The 17,563-nt window shown below is 37.5% G+C and overlaps 2 protein-coding genes across 2 annotated transcripts; both read left to right on the top strand.

Moving 5' to 3' along the window:
- Positions 1 to 566: 566 nt before the first annotated feature.
- On the top strand, positions 567 to 938 carry LOC143601887 (uncharacterized). Its single transcript, XM_077079167.1, has one exon. The coding sequence runs from the start codon at positions 567 to 569 to the stop codon at positions 936 to 938; it is 372 nt and encodes a 123-aa protein (XP_076935282.1).
- Positions 939 to 8,867: 7,929 nt separating this feature from the next.
- LOC143601888 (uncharacterized) lies at positions 8,868 to 10,642 on the top strand. Its single transcript, XM_077079168.1, has 4 exons — positions 8,868 to 9,146; positions 9,264 to 9,307; positions 9,777 to 9,820; positions 10,137 to 10,642. The coding sequence occupies exons 1-4, from the start codon at positions 8,868 to 8,870 to the stop codon at positions 10,640 to 10,642; spliced, it is 873 nt and encodes a 290-aa protein (XP_076935283.1).
- Positions 10,643 to 17,563: the final 6,921 nt, after the last annotated feature.

Below are 17,563 nucleotides of genomic sequence, written 5' to 3' on the forward strand. Positions count from 1 at the left end.
CTACTTGGGTGAAAATGGTGAAAGATTAGGGTTTTATAGTTTTAGGTGGTATTTATCCCCTAAGCACAATACATTTTCCCAAATTCATGTTTATTTTCTTAAGACAAACTTAATATATTTATTTAGTAAAATAAATAATCAATCAACCAAGCATAATAATAAAGTATTATTTATTATTTTCCAAAGTTCGGATGCTACAATGGCGCGCCTTCCGAGGGCTCTTACAATTTCGGGTGAAGAGGTATATGTCTAGGGTTCCCGACGAATGGGCATGATTTTGGTGGGCTCATTCGAACTGCTTGATTAAAATTTAATTAATGGGTACAAATAATAATTACTTATTTTTGAATACCAGCTATATTTTATTACAGCAACTTTTAATTTTTTGCTACTATAAATGCAATATATCTCAAGCATTTTGTTAGTGTTTGAGATGTTTTTATAATAAGAATGAGAGGCAAATGTAATAGAGCATCGTGAAAAAATGGAAAAAAGGATATTTGGTTGGTCGATGAAATAGAATAACCTATTACATGTCCATTCAGGAGATAGTCCCTTAGTGCATGATGTTCACAGACGATATTGTGTTAGTGGCTGAGAGAAAACAACATCTGCACATGAGGTTAGAGGAGTGGCGAGCAGCTTTAGAAAGTAAAGGTTTAAGGATTAGTCGCTCAAAGTTCAAGTATCTCCATTGTAACTTTGGCGGGATAAACGATGATGAGGAGATCCAGATCGCCATCGAAGACCAAGTGGTTACGTGGGTAACGAAGTTCAAGTATCTAGGATCGTTAGTCCAGAGTGACGAGGAAATAGATAGTGACGTGGCCTACCGTGCCCAAGTTGGATGGAGTAAATGGAGGGCAGTTACTGGAGTTCTGTGCGACAAGAGATTCCTAACCAGGCTACAGGGTAAATTTTATAGGCCCACGGTGTGACATTTGTCAATTTCGGATTATTTTATACTTGTATCCTTAATGTAAACCCGACCCGTTTTGTATCTCGAACCTTTCGATATTATCAAAATGATGAATTTTATGTTACATATTTGTTTTATAGTTGTTGGATCTAAAAAAAACACCCTTTTCGGTTCTTAAAATGCCCCGAAAACGCTCAAAACGAACTCAAGGTACTAAAACTACCAAAATGGAGACTTGAAGGACCCATTTGTAGTTGGTGCTTTCTTGGGTCTATAACCAACCCATTCTCATGCAACACCCTTTATGAAAGACCCATTCAACTTACCCTATATATACACACCCATCTTCTTCATTTCTGCTTGCTCATTTCCTCATTTCTCTCTCAAATTCTTGAATTCTAAGGTTGTTCTTCATAAGCTAATCTTTCATTTTAACTAACTTCTCAATACTTAAAGCTTGAGGTTACAACATATATATAATATACACTCCTTGTTTACCTTCGGTCTTTCATTTCTCCGGTCTCGGCTGGTTGAAATGTCGGGCTAGTAAGGCAAGGTTACATGGAGGACTTTGTAGTCCTTGTTTATATATTTAACAAATCTAACCATATAACTTGTTATACTTACTTAACTTCTGCATATTTTAGTTTATTGTGTTCATATTTGTCAAGTTCCATGGTATTGGGTATGTGGTGACTAGCCTCGGTTTCATCCCGAGTTGAGAACCGAACCAAAAACCGAACTTTTGTTTAAAAGCTTTATTGTTAACTTTTTGAATGTAAAACTTGAGTATTATTATTTATAAGTTATTTTACAAGTTCCATGGTAATTGGGTATGTTGTAACCATCCTCGGCCTTATTCCGAGTCAAGGACCGAACAAAAAAAAAACGAACTAAACCGAGTTCACTCGCTTAAGACACACAAGTGTGTTTTTAGCCACCAAAATTCATATTTTTCTTCAAGATTATATTTTAAATCAATTTTAGTTAATTTCTAAACATACTTGGCATGTCGGTAACCAACTTGATCTTATAACAAGTTCGGACCGATAAAGTCGTATACTCGCTTAACGAACGTTAAGGTTCTTCACAATAGAACTACATATTTGATTAAGTCTATTTTGATTTTTATGGAGTTATCTCATAACATTATTATTTTGGAAAGTTAACTTTGAGCTTGGTCAATTATCAAGTCTCGAACCGATAAACCCGAACACTCGTTTAAACCTCGTTTTGGTATTCTTATAACCAAGGGTTTTGCAATATTGCATGTTAACCCACATTATTACTTAACATAGGTTGAGTAAAAAAAAAAGAAAAAAAAACTAATGAATAGAATACCAAGACCCGGTTTCGAGTAAACTTATTTTACAAAACTCGTTTATTTAATTTCTCAAATATTTACATTTTAAATCCTAAACTTTATTTATTTACTTTATTTGTCATGTATTTTATTTTAAACCCTTCCAAGACTACCTACTAACACAAGACCCGTTTAATATAGGTCTTGCTCGTTAAACCGATCTCTCCAATTATTCACGACACTATCTTTCAAGTTACTTGTTAATGTGAGTACTCTTTCATCCCCCGTTTTCTATCTTTCGTTTTGGGGGTGGCATTGCATACTTATTCAAATTCAAATGATTTATACTTGAGTCTTAAACCACAACACTTATTGTATATGTTTACTTAAACAAATGCTCGATTTGGTGTTATATGCTTTACATGATTATGTGCAAATTCTTGAATGCTAAGGCGGGTAGCCTCTTGAATGCTAAGGCGGGTAGCCTCATCAAAGTATGATCATACGTTAATTCCGAGTATATATGGTATCCCCATATAGAAAGGTGTCGTCAATGTATTCTTATTGACGATTTCATTATTGTCGTTAATGTATTCTTATTGACGGTTCGTCAATGTATTCTTATTGACGGTTTTATTATCTAAATTGTTGCTATTATTTATTGTTTTCATATACTAGTTGTGGATTTCATACTATATACTTATTGTCCAAAACTATGAAAATTGCTCACCAACCTTTGTGTTGACAAACTCTATTTTATGCAATGTTACAGGTTTGATGTTAGCTTGATTGGATTACTTGAAGAAACTTATCATCTTGGCTTTAGGATATTAGAAAATGAAAGAACAAGTTATTTGTTTATCTATCTATTTGGCATTTTGTATGAACAATTGTTGTGTTATTTATGATGATATGGATTTAAATGAGTTGTTTAAATATTGTAACTTTATAGTGTCGTTGTGCAATGAGCAATCATGTCGCGCCTCGACGTTTTCGCCTTCATTGGTCGGGGTGTGACAGATTGGTATCAGAGCCATCGACTATAGGATAGGTGGTTAGACGTAACAGCCTAGTATAGTTTATGCTCTAGGGTCCCTATACGTGTGCTCATACGTGTTTACCCTACTTGATTGTTTATTGCATTTATTTAATTATTTATAAACTTGTTTAAAAATCTATCTCATCATAAATGTACGCATACACACACTTTCAATAGTATTCTAAGGTATTTTTACCTTAAAACAAAACATTAGTTTTTATATTGTGTTTTATGGATCACAAGTTTAACTTGGATCTCGTTGTTTACAATCTCCTTAAAGCTAGGTACTATAATTTGTTTTGTGATGACCGTAGGGAACGAAACACTTGATTTGATCATTTGACAAAACGATTCCAAGAATCGAAGGTGATTTACTTACCTGAGATGATTGGGTTTAGTGTTGGTTTCTAGGTCAAGCAACTCGAGTTATATGAGCCGACACTTTAAGTTGTCGAATGCGAGCGTTCCGGTCGCCTCCTTATTTTTGTGTTGAAAACATAAAAGCCACGGTGATACGTGGACAAGTGTTTTTAACATCTCGTTGTATGTCCATTTTATTGTATGTTATTATCATGATTTGAGTCAACAACATGAAAGACGCGGTGATACGTGCACATGTTCGACTTCATATATATTACTTTTACATAAGTTTTTATTGCCGGGATATCAAATCATGGTGGTTCATGTACGATTTTCCCGACTATATATATGTTTACAAGAAATTTTATTATTTTTTTCGGAATATCAAATCATGGTGGTTCATGTACGATTTTTCCGACTGTATACAAATTTCAACACTTCGAAACGTCCAAATTTTAAATTCTCGAAACTTTGAAACATATACTTATATATACGTTTTTATCATTTGGTTTATGTAAAACTTTATTTCTACCAACATTCTCATCCTCATGACACTAGGATTCATGTAAAAAAATGGTTACATACATCTTCTATTTTAAACTTAAAGCCCTCAAACTCACTACAATTCTTAATAATTTTTAGAATGCCTCCGCTACGATGCCACTACCGCAAGGACTCCAAACGCAAGATGGCCGCTTTAGTAGCCGAACAAGTCGCTGCTGTGATTCCCGAACTCCTAACTCACTTGCAAGCAAACCAACCTCCACCCGTTATAGCACCCGTTGACCCAAACCCGCAACCTACTTGTACAAACAATTTACCGATGCTAACCCAACCAAATTCCTTGGTACGAACTGTGCGACTACCTTGTTGCAATGGTTTGAAAAGATGGAAAGTGAGTTCCGACACAGCGAGTGCCCCGAAGCGAAGAAAACTAATTTCGCTTCGAGCATGTTTGAGGAAACCGCTCTTACATGGTGGGGTAGTGTTATGCATCTCCAAGGGGCGGAAATCGCCATGGCTCTCCCATGGACCGAGATTAAAGAACTTACGATGAAGAAGTTCTGCCCAAAACACGAGCTCCAAAAGCTCGAAGTCGAGTTTTAGGAACTTAAGCAAGAAAGTGGTGATAACGCCGCCTACTCACTCCGTTTTCACGAGTTGAGCACTCTTGTTCCTCACTTGGTCACCCCGCTCGAACGCAAAATTGACAAATACATCGGGGGTTTGCCCATGCTAATCCGTGACTCGGTAATGAGTAGTAAACCGGCAAACCTTGAAAACGCTATTACGCTAGCTGGAGCTCTCTCCGAAAACCATGTCAAGGCGGGTACACTTTCGATCAAGAAAAAGTGTGACAAGAGTAAACCCGAACCAACCCCTCAAATCAAAGTTGATCCACCTCCTCAAGCCATAAATTACTCCAACTCATCCCATCAAGCCAAGAAGAAATTCAAGCCCAATCACCAAAACTATGCCGTCACCCACCCACAACAAACCCAACAACAATCTCAAGCTCCTCCAAACCGAAAACCCTACACTGGTCCTCATCCATTATACAACAAATGTCAATTTCACCATCCCTCAAACATGACTTGTCGTCATTGCACCATTTGCAACCGTTACGGTCACTTCAATACCACATGTCGAAACACACCTCGTGGACATCCCGCTCCACCAAGAAACAACCCGCAAAACCCACAACAACCCCGAGCTTGCTATAATTGTGGAGACCCTAACCATTTCCGCAACAATTGTCCCCGACTCGTTTACGCAAACCAAACCCAAGCTTACCAAGTTCAAACATACCAACCTCAAATCCCACAACAAAATGCACCTCTCATCCAACCAATTCAAGCCATCCAAGCACCTCCTCCTCCACCCCAAGCACCACAAGGAAATCCCGGTAACCAAGGGTGTGCTTTCATGATAAACGCTAATCAAGCTCAAGTCGCAAACGACGTTGTGAACGGTATGTTTCTAGTGAACGAACATTTGGCTTCAATTTTATTTGACACTGGTGCCGATAGGAGTTTTATTTCATTAAACTTTGAGTCTATGCTTGCCGTACCTCGCACTAAACTCTCTAGACCTTTTTCCGTTGAAGTCGCCAACGGAAATTCCATCACAATCAACTCGGTCATTCGTGATTGTATTGTCACTCTTTGTAAGCGAAAATTTTCGATCGATCTTATCCCGATGCAAATGGGAAGTTTTGATGTCATAGTAGGCATGGGTTGGTTATCTTTACACCGTGCCGAAGTCGTTTGTTACGATAAAATCATTCGAATCCCGCTTGTAAATGGTAAAACACTCAAGGTCCACGGCAAGACTACTCCTAAAACGCTCAACCTTATGTCATACTCTCAATCCCAAAAATATCTACGCCAAGCGTATGTTTCGTTCCTAGCTCAAGTGGTGGTTAAAGACCTTAAGGAAAGAAAAATCCAAGACATCTCTATCGTCTGTGACTTCCTCGATGTCTTTCCCGAAGACGTCACCGGTATTCCACCCATTCACCCGGTAGAATTCCGAATCGATCTTGTGCCCGGAGCAATGCCCGTAGCCAAAGCTCCTTACTGTTTAGCCCTGTCGGAAATGCAAGAGTTATTAAACCAACTCGAAGAACTTTCTGACAAAGGCTTTATTCGTCCAAGCTCTTTTCCTTGGGGCGCTCCCATCCTCTTCGTGAAAAAGAAAGATGGTTCATTTCGTATGTGCATCGATTATCATGAGCTTAACAAACTTACTATTAAAAATCGTTATCCTTTGCCACAAATCGATGACCTCTTCGATCAACTTCAAGGCGCAACGTGTTTCTCAAAAATCGATCTTCGATCGGGATATCACCAATTGCGTATTCGCGAAGAAGACATCCCAAAAACCGCATTCCGTACTCGATATGGACATTTCAAATTTCTAGTCATGCCTTTCGGTTTAACCAACACACCCGCGGTATTTATGGATCTCATGAACTGCGTTTGCAAACCGTTACTAGATAAATTTGTCATTGCCTTTATTGATGACATCCTCATCTTTTCCAAAACCAAGGCCGAACATGAGTATCACTTGCGTTCCATTCTCGAAGTCTTAAGAAACGAACGACTTTACGCCAAATTCTCAAAATGTGAATTTTGGCTAGATAAAGTTCAATTTTTGGGACACACCGTCAACGACAAGGGTATTCATGTTGATCCCGCAAAAATCAAAGCCGTCAAAGATTGGAAGACTCCGACTACACCCACGGAAATTCGATCTTTCCTCAGTTTAGCCGGATATTATCGGCGTTTCATCCAAAATTTTTCCAAGATCTCTTTACCACTCACTTCCCTAACTCACAAAGGAAAGCCTTATGAATGGGGATCCAAACAAGAAGAAGCATTTAATACTCTTAAACACATGCTTTGCAATACTCCCGTTCTAACCCTTCCCGATGGAAACGACGACTTTGTAGTATTTTGCGATGCTTCTCACCAAGGTCTCGGTTGCGTTCTCATGCAACGAGGTCAAGTTATCGCGTATGCTTCAAGGCAACTCAAGGTCAACGAGAAGAACTACACGACTCACGATCTTGAACTTGGTGCCGTCGTTTTCGCACTCAAAATTTGGAGACATTACCTTTACGGAACGAAATGTGTGGTTTTTACCGATCACAAAAGCCTTCAACACATTTTTGACCAAAAAGATCTCAACATGAGACAACGAAGATGGGCTGAGTTACTTAGTGACTACGATTGCGAGATTCGCTACCATCCCGGTAAAGCGAATGTCGTGGCCGATGCCCTTAGTCGAAAGGTTAATGTCAAATTCGTCTTGCTTCTTAGCGTCACCGTTCAAACCGATCTCCAAGCCAAAATCTATCAAGCCCAACGTACCTCCGTTGACGAAGGCAACATGTACGACAAAATGTCATGTGGAGCCGAGCTTCAACTCGAAACAAAACCCAATGGCTTATTGTATTATCACAATCGTTTATGGGTTCCCGATCGTGATGACCTTCGTACTTGCATACTCGACGAAGCTCACAAGTCACGATATTCTGTTCATCCCGGTACGGATAAAATGTATTCCGATCTTTGTTCTACCTTTTGAGTATAGGAATTCTTGGAGATGTAGGATTAAGGCTAAGAACTTTTTGGAGAAACGTAGAGTTTTTTATTATAATTTTATCATAGGGGGCTTTTCTTTACCTTTTTCGAGTGAAAAATGATATATTACTATAATATCTTATTTTCAAATTAGTATTTTATAACACATATTTAGTATAATTACTAATATCACTATTATTATTTATCTATTTCTATTACGACTACTTTAATTATCTTACAATTACCTATTTATTTAGTTATTATAGGTATATGTTTTTCTTTTATGGCCTACAAGTTAGTTGTTGAATCCGGTTTTTTTTACTTGATTCCATGCATATGGTTTTCGAGCCGGGGGTCTCTCTGAAAGCAACCTCTTTATTCTTTGAGATGGAGGTAAGGTTTACCTACATTCCACCCTCCCCAGACACTGCTAACAGTTTTGCTATTAGTTGGATTTATACTGGATATGGTTGTTGTTGTTATTACATGTTCATTCAACCCCCCCCCCCCTCCGCACCCACAATAATAACCAATGTTCATACTTTTCTTTCGAGTCAATCCTTCTACTAAACAAGCTAAACCAAAAATATTTAATCTATCATGCTAAAAACATACAAGAACCAAAATTAAATAACCCAGTAAAAATAAAACTCCGAGTCCGTCTCATCCAAGAAGGATTGGTATTTTACAAATGAATAAAAATACGCCTGAAATACAAATCAAATGCAATATAAACATTGGAAAAGGTTTTAAGGTGAACCGGTGTTACCCAACAAATTAAACCGTAGACAAAAGCCTGAACCCATGTACACTTGACCGGTCCAAACCAAGAATCCTTAACTGGACCTAGAGATGAATTAGTATCTTGGTCGTTAAAGTGGGTCCCACGAATTTCATTTCTGTGAATTAAAAGTTGTAAAGCGATAAAACTACTCAACCCACTTCACCACCCTGTCACCACCCGTACCTGTCCCACCCTGTCACGTGCCAAGCACACCACCCTCCCTCCACACGTGCCAAACCCCAAAAACATAAATCTCTTTATGTTCAATTGTGTGGTGCAACAACTAAATAAAAGCTAGAGAGAGAAACAAATAGAGTGCAACACACCACACATTATTTTCTTGTTCTTCACCTCCTTAATTTTCGCAAACACATATGAGGATCAGGAAGCGTTTGTTGTCTCTTTATGGTGCTATCACACCGCCGCCGTCCGATCTTACCGGTGGCAACCACCACCAGCCGCCGCTACCACCGGTGCAACATCCACAACTGCACCAAAATAATAATATTCAACATGTTGGTTCTAATAATAATAACAATAATCTTCCCGATCCTCCAAATCAATGTCACCGCCCTCTTCCGCCGTCTTCCTCCGCCCACACCACCAAGATCGGACTTCAACCCTCCACGTGGACTTCCTCCGGCGACACCAAGGTACTTCATTCGCCATAACTATTCAATACAGATCTTACATCTGTATAATATATCTATATTATCTATATATGTAATAATTATGTGTATATACATGTTTTTGTTTGTTTTCATGTTTAGATCTTCAACGAGATGGAATCCGAGAGCAAGAAAGAACTGATCGGGTAAGAAATAGTCTTTATTAATATTATTAGTTATATTGTTCATGTTAATCTGAATAATAATAATTAGTGTTCACCGGAAACAAATATTTACGAATCTTTTTAGGGACACACATTATTTATGATATATTAACTAACAGCCACAAGGAAATAATTAGCTTTAGTTTATTCACTAATAAAGAAAGATATAGCTAGGGTCGCTGGAAGTGCAAAAACACTGTAGAATGATGTTTTTATATATATCAGGTTATTGAGGAGCCACCCATATGTACAGTACGACCCTAATCCTAAAAATTGCACCATGTGGTGCATGTTAGCATGTAAGCCCGATGGTCCCCATATACAATGTTCATAACATCCGTCTTAATCTACACTACTATTATACTTTCATTTTAGGCAATCCATATAAGCATATATATACGTCACACGCATTTCTTGCTATGAATAGTTTCTTGTTCTTGTTTGTTTCCAGGAAAGAAAGTATCGTGTGTGCAGAAGCAAACAATCATGATCTTGGTATGTTAAGTTAAGTTAACTTAAGTTAAAATATTATCTTGTTTGTTTGGAATGATCTTGTGTGCCAGCATTTCTCCTGGTAGGCAAGTCAGGGGGTTTTATGAGCTAATCAGTTTCCTCCTAGAACGGTTTGGCGCCATCCTCTAGCATCAAACTAACAATGGACGCCCACGGTATGGATATATAACTGGGCTATGAAGAGGCATGCCACTGAGCCCGAATATGTCGTCGTTCGAAAAAAAAAAAAGTTAAGCTGACTATGTGTGTGCTTAGGTGTATATATGTATTTGTGTAAGTTGTTTTGGATATTGTATAGTTATGAAAGGGTGGCTTCAAGGAGATAGATTGATTCCTACAAAAAAGAAAAGAGGAAGCTATGGGAGAAGATTGAACAATGATGTTGTGCAGGATAATAATAAGATCATGAGTGCAAAGAAGAACAAGAGTGTAATAATGGAAGGGTCGAGGTGTAGCCGTGTAAATGGAAGGGGATGGAGGTGCAGTCAGCAAACCCTTGTTGGGTACTCATTGTGTGAGCATCATTTAGGGAAAGGAAGGGTTAGAGGCATGAATAGCGGTCGAGCACAAACGGTTGCACCAAAAGAAAAACATGTTAAAGAAAAAAAAGTTAAAAAGGCAGAATCTTCATGGGATCATGATGAGCTTGAAGATGATAGTGATGCCGATGAAGATGTTGAAGGGTTCAAAGATTGGAATGTGGAATCAATGTCATCCGTGGAGGGTGCGAAGGTATTCAGTAAAAAGAAGAAGCTTGGGATGGTAAAGGCAAGATCTTTAAGTAGCTTGTTGAGCCAAATATAAGTAGGTGAAGCATGAAGTTTAGAAAGAAAGAGAGTGGTGATAGCTAGCATGCATGTTCTATTTCAGCCCAAGAGACAGCTGTACATCTTAGTTTGTTTAAAGACTGTAGTTATGATTTCGTAGAAAAAACTCAGTGACAATATTATAGCTGCGCACTAAATCCGTAGAAAAATAGACGTTTGCCACGGATTTCACTGTATCAGATACCTATTTTTGTAGCAGTTACTCCTATATTCACCCATGGTCTTTTTCTTTGATTAATTATTTCTAACCATGATCAAAAGTTTTAGTGGTGGAGCTTAAGTTATTATTTTGGGTAATATTGGGTATAACCGTACTTATAAGTGTTAAGTGTGGTATGATGGATAGATACGAGGCATAGACTCTCTTGGTTGATGTGGTGAGTTTTCATATGCTAGAAAGTCTCTCCTGATATGCATCTTTCTAAACAATATTAAAATTATGTAGGAATTTGGATGATATTATTGAGCTAAAGGCCAGTTGGTGAATGGTCACATAGTTTCTGACTGAAACAAGCTAAGCAAGCTTCCATTTACAGTTTGAACATGGACAAGAGTGCACCCATGCAGGCCAACGTCCCAATATACATGATAGATTCCATGAGAGCGCCTGTCTAGTTTGGAGTTATATGTGAACGAATCTTGGCCTTTCAAATAGAACATTCTTTAAATTTCTTGTTATGATTTCATTCTCGTAGCAGCGGATCTAGAAATTTTTCAGAAACAGAAATGGCTGGGTTAGAATTCATTTAATATAGCATAAAACTTTTAGGAATAAGAGTTATATGTGAACGAATCTTGGCCTTTCAAATAGAACATTCTTTAAATTTCTTGTTATGATTTCATTCTCGTAGCAGCGGATCTAGAAATTTTTCAGTAACAGAAATGGCTGGGTTAGAATTCATTTAATATAGCATAAAACTTTTAGAAATATTGGTTTTAAATAATCTCAACTATGGCCTATTGGTAAATATCAGTTCCAACTTTACACTTGCCTGCTGACTGTCCCAACTATTGATGTATTTGTTTTTAACGGGCCGCGACTAACGGATGTTAACTCCGTTAGTGATTTGCTGACGTGGACCTTCTTCTCCGGCCGCATCACGCCGGAAACATGCCGGAAACCTGCAACTCGCCTCCATTCTCCCTAATATCGTCACACCGTCTCCCTCCCTCTTCAAAAGACATCGGAAATTAGAAAATGAAGTAAATTTCATCTTCTTTCATGGCCAATCCCTATATACCAAACCCGATTTTATTTTCAAAAATTTGAAATCAATGTTACACGATTTACAAAATAAGCATAGGGCTTTTGTTAAGAGGATAAAAACGAGTCGAATGATGTGTCAATTACCTCGAATGGTGCACGACTGACGAGGGTGGACTTCGCCGGAGACAACAACGGCGGCACGTCGGTTAGGTTTCGAATGAGGGGAAAGATAGAGAGAGATGGTGTAACGATATTAGGGAGAATGGAGACGAGTTGTAGGTTTCTGGCAGGTTTCCGGCGTGATGCAGCCGGAGAAGAAGGTCCACGTCAGCAAATCACTAACGGAGTTAACATCCGTTAGTCGCGGCCCGTTAAAAACAAATACATCAATAGTTGGGACGGTCAGCGGGCAAGTGTAAAGTTGGGACTAATATTTACCAATAGGCCATATTTGAGATTATTTAAAACCAATATTCCAAACTTTTATATTCTTATTTATATTCTTATAGAAGAAATTACGTCTTTTATTTCTTGTCTTTCTAAATCTTTTGTAAACACTCAATTGCGTCTGCATTACTAACTTTCAAAAGTTCATCTTCATCTATGGCATAAATTATGCTAGGTACAAATTACCTCTTTGTAAATTTGTGTATAGAAAAACAAATAGATTTCTCCATGTATACTATTTTCATATGTTGAACATGTACAACATGAGTGTATGTAAATCATAGAGAATCGAACGATTCAAATGGAAAGTTTCACAATGAACGTAAAGAGCCAGATGAAGCAGTAGTGTGTCTACATAAGCATGTGCCTTCCATAGAGGTCCTTTTTCATGTGATGCTCTAAATTGCAAGTCATCATCATGTGTTAGATGTTACAGAAGGTGAAGTCTAATAAAGTCATGCATAAAGTGTTCGGAAGTGCAGTTGCTTAGTTGATCGTAAAGCACATATGTTAGTCTAGTTATGAAGCTTAAAACTCAAAAGTTTAAAGCAATCCCATCAAAATCAAAGAGCTAAAAATTAAGGAATACAATCAACAGAATGCATCTAGAGCGCGTAGACCATGACACTTGTATGTGTGTGCGCATGTTAGGGAGCTTAGCATCGGATAAATAGAAGAACTGAATCATGCAAACTATTTAAAGATATGCTACTTCACAAAAGTTGAGAGGGGGTGGGGATGGGGGGACAAAAATAAGAAGACAGTATATTAAAGTCAAAGATCTTCTTTCCTCAATACAACATGGATACGGTCATTATAAATACGAGCCTCATATGTTTCAGATTTGTGTGCAATGCCTTCAAATGAAAACATGTGTGTATGATAATAAAGAAAAGCAAGGGCTAACGTACGTGGCATATGAAAGAGTCCTTGTAATTAAGTAAGGTCAATAGTTATGGTTTACTTTTCATCGTTCTTTTTCATCCAAAAACAATATGGTTTTGTATGTTCTAGAGAAGAAGATTGCTAAATATCTAGCTTAATTTCCACCAACGTTTGTTGTTACTTTATCTTCTTTAATTGAATTAAGACGATGAAAATTCTCGATAACTATTTGAATGTTCTATATTGGTTTCCTTACCTTCTTTCTATCATGTTTACTTGGATCGTATTGTTTGCCCGATGTCTTTACTTTAGTTAATCGTTCATTCGGTTTACTTACTTTGATTAATTTTTCATTCAATATAAACAAATATTTAATCAATGTTTTGATATCGAGTTATGAGCCGGTATCAGAGCCAACTTAAATCTAATACAAACATCTCCTCCAAGTAACTCATTAACATATTTACTAGTGTGTCCCAACTGTTGATTACAATGATTTGTTCCAAAATTTGGGTTTGTTTCAAACTTTCGTTTTTACTGAAAAATTATTATTATTTTAACAATATCGGTCATAAATTTAAAAAAAGAAAAACTACACCAAATATTTTTAACCGATAAACGATTGTGGTTTTACTTCTATTGCTTTTTTCTTATTGGTTAGACGAAAATAAATTATTTTATACAATATCAAATACTTTTTAAGGTTTTTTGTTTTTATATTTTCAGCTAGTTTCGAAAAGATTATTAATTGGTTGTTAAGACTTCATGGTCTTTTAAACAAAATCTTCATTTTGATTTTGTCCATAAATAGAAATTACTTTTATGTTTCTATTTCTGTACATTCATTAATTATCTTTGTTTTTGTTGCATCTATAAATACATTTTCATTTTTGTTGTACATGCAATTGGCCAGGCAAAGGATGGGAAGACACCGGGAGACCCGGGTTCGATCCCTGATGTCGACCGGATTTTCCCTGATACATAAAGCCTGTCGTGCCTTCGGGCGGGGTGAGCAGGGATTTTACCGGGAATGCCAAATGATCATTTGGTTCCAGCGTGGGTCCCGATAATGTCAACATAGTCTGGACCGAGGGTGATGAGGCCGTGAATGCAGTCGCGTTATCACTTAACTGAGAAAGTCGCCGTTAAAAAAAAAACTTGAATCTCGATGTAACGGTTCTTTCTTAATAACCAAAATCATTAAAAGCTTTAATTTTGTTAAAGAATAATTCGCACTTTCTAATTACTTCTAAATTATATCTTTACTATGAACAACGAGAGTTGAACCCTGGTTCTACACCCTTCAAAAAAGCAAAGCTTTATCCAACTATATTTTATGCCAATAAGCCAAAAACCCATTTGGTAATTGAAAGCCTTAATTAAAGCTCTGCTGATGTATAAATATGCATATATCTTCGTTCATTCTTGTTCTATTCTTTTGCATTCTATTTGTCTAGTTTCTTTCATAAAAGTCATGTATAGGTTTTTCATCGACAAATCCTTTTTTATGTGATAAATTCTTTGAGAAGTAAGCATCTAGAAATCATATGGTGAAACTTAAACATTTAAATTTGGAAGGGGGGGGGGGGTAGATTTTGGTTTTTGGATTAGGAGGACCCAACGAAATTAAATTGATATTATTCAAAGCTAATGGGTTAATACTTACAATTTAAAAAAAAACCCCCCTTTCTCACCATATTAAAGCCCATGTTCTTTATTACTAAACATCCAACTTTTGAATAGAAGTATATATAACCCAATATATTGTAAAAACCCTAATTATAGTTATGAATACAAATTTATATATGCATAATTATTCACAGACACTTAAGAGTGTAACTTGGCGTTAGAGTCAAGGGCTCTTTTTCTTTGATTACAACTATCGTCATCGTGTTCGTATTTGAAAACTGTCATAATCACTGATCAGTTTCTAAATCCGTTCATTTTCTGGCCACAATTATTGGATTTTCACCTTTGGCACTGCCCGCTGCTTTTGCCCGCCACCACACTCACCAAACACTTCGAATTATCACACTCTTCCAGCCCGAACTCCAATTATAGATCAAAATCATCATATTGTTTTATTAACTCATCGTCTTCCAAGTTTTTGATGTGTTTGCACCGTGATTGCTACGATCGGTAGATTCAGCTCTCACAAATCCCAAGTGTACGCACAACTACTCAGTCAACCTAGCATCTGCAGCTTGTTAGCATTCGTACAGGAACTCCCACACCCACCTTCATAAATACTCGTTCTTAGTATCACAAATATTAGTATTCACCAAGTTGAGTATTCAAAAAGCCTGTTACTAGAGCAATCTAGTACTCACACAATCTGGCGTTCTCACAAATTCTTTGAAGTATTCGTGAACAACAGTATCCGCAAAACACAAGTACTCAATAACTAATTGTGTTTTAGTTAAAACATTATATATATTTAATTAAAAAAAGTTAGTCTGAATCTCCATGTCTACGTAAGTATAACGTGACAATTGAGTTCAAAGTTTTAGTTAAACCAATGAAGTGTGATAGCATAGTACTGATAATCAAAAGTCATGCTGTCACATCCTCCAAGTCTCACCTCTTGATCCAAAAGTCAAAAGTCTCAACTAATCATCCCCCCTCCCTCCCAAAATAAACATCCACCTTCCATGTTTAAACCGTTGACTTTGATTAACAATCCAAATAATCAATATCCTCTAAATCCAGATAGATCATGACTCAGTCCAATCCCTAACAATCCATAAACACCTAGCTCAATCCACCACCAACACCTCATCGGAAACCATGGATCACAAACACTTCAGCCACCCACACAACTTAACCATCCACCGCCCCTACGAACTCGGCAAACAAGTCAACTGCTCCGGCTGCCACTTCCCCTGCGACAACACCACCACCGCCGTCCACGCCTGCCACCAATGCAACTTCTTCCTCCATGACCACTGCGCTAACGCTGCCCGTTATGTCAAACACCCGTGTCACAAACCACACCCACTTGTCCTCCTTCCGTACCCTACTTATGCTGGAGCCACCTTCATCTGCAACGCCTGCAACCGCCCCGGAAAATCTTTTTCATATTGTTGTGCACTTTGCGAATTTGACCTCCATGTCGGATGTGCTTTCTTGCCCGTCTCGGTGACTCACCGGGATCACCACCATGAACTCGGTCTTTACTATGGCGTTCCGGTGAGTTAATATAACCTACTTTCTTATATATATTATTATTATTATTATTATTATTATTATTTGGTGTACCATTTGGATTTAGGTTCGTTTGTAAGTTAGTTGTAATTCTATCTATAGTTTAATTATTAGGGGACTTGTCGACATATTGCCATTATCATAGGCGACCCACTATGTCGGGTGCCGGGACGGGTCAACCCACGAGTTTTTCAAAACTTGCTTAGAAAAGATCAATCTATATACGAAAAAAAAGTGTAAGGCAAAAAAAATAAATAAATAAGAGTTTCATATTTGATTAATTGCTTTGATTTTCATTCTAACTCATTATTGAAGTGACCATTACCTTTTCTCGGTCTGTGTTACGTCAAAAACCAACTATAATTCTTATTTTAATGATGGTCACAAGTTATCATTATTATTTATGTAACCCGACCCACCCTAGATCAAAAATTAGGATGTAGAGTTAAAGACATTAGAGTATTTAATTAACCGATCGACATAGTATAAAAGTTTCAAAGAGATCTTGTTTTGGTTATTCAATACAAAGAAAAAATTATTGACCACTATTTGTTCTACGCTTCAATTCTTTCAGGTGGTTCCTCGGAGGGGAAGTAACGCGGATCAGGAATATTGTAACATATGTAAGAATGTTTTGGAGGCAAGGAATTGGGCTTATTGTTGTAATACTTGTGATTTTAATGTCCACACGGCTTGCGCGACCACTGAAGTAGTGCCCGGGTTGTATAATGACGAGTCACCAGGAGCGGTGGTGGGGCAGGAGGCAGTGGCAGGTGGTGGTGGAGGTGGAGTTGACGGAGGAAGATCTCGCAAGGCTGTTTGACTTGAAGCTTCAGATGATGGCTCAAAGTATGGCTACAATGGGGAATATTAAATAAGTGTTATGAGCTTTTATTTTTAGCCCAATTGAAAATAAATAATTCCAACTTCTGTGTGTTAGCGATAATAATTCCAACTTTATAAAACATCATTATCGGTCACAACTTTCAACTATTTTTGTCTCAATGGACCCCTGTTAAAAAACATTTAACGTCGTTATGTTTTTTTTTCCGAGTTTCAAACCGATGTTCTAGGGCTTTTGATCGAAAGAACGATACGAGTCGACCAATGTAAAACTTATCTCAAAACGGGGATCCAAACAACGAAACAGTGTTT

This window comes from Bidens hawaiensis, unplaced genomic scaffold (assembly GCF_021521415.1).
Source record: "Bidens hawaiensis isolate Kalapana, Puna unplaced genomic scaffold, B.hawaiensis_p1.1 tig00057500_1, whole genome shotgun sequence".
Taxonomy (NCBI): Eukaryota; Viridiplantae; Streptophyta; class Magnoliopsida; order Asterales; family Asteraceae; genus Bidens; species Bidens hawaiensis.

What these genes read in the sequence shown, in the direction of transcription:
- LOC143601888 (XM_077079168.1), top strand. Translation starts at nt 8,868, where the DNA reads ATGAGGATCAGGAAGCGTTTGTTGTCTCTTTATGGTGCTATCACACCG. An exon ending in CTTCCTCCGGCGACACCAAG is followed by an intron (nt 9,147 to 9,263) that starts GTACTTCATTCG and finishes TTTCATGTTTAG; the next exon opens with ATCTTCAACGAGATGGAATC. An exon ending in AGCAAACAATCATGATCTTG is followed by an intron (nt 9,821 to 10,136) that starts GTATGTTAAGTT and finishes GATATTGTATAG; the next exon opens with TTATGAAAGGGTGGCTTCAA.
- LOC143601887 (XM_077079167.1), top strand. Translation starts at nt 567, where the DNA reads ATGTTCACAGACGATATTGTGTTAGTGGCTGAGAGAAAACAACATCTG.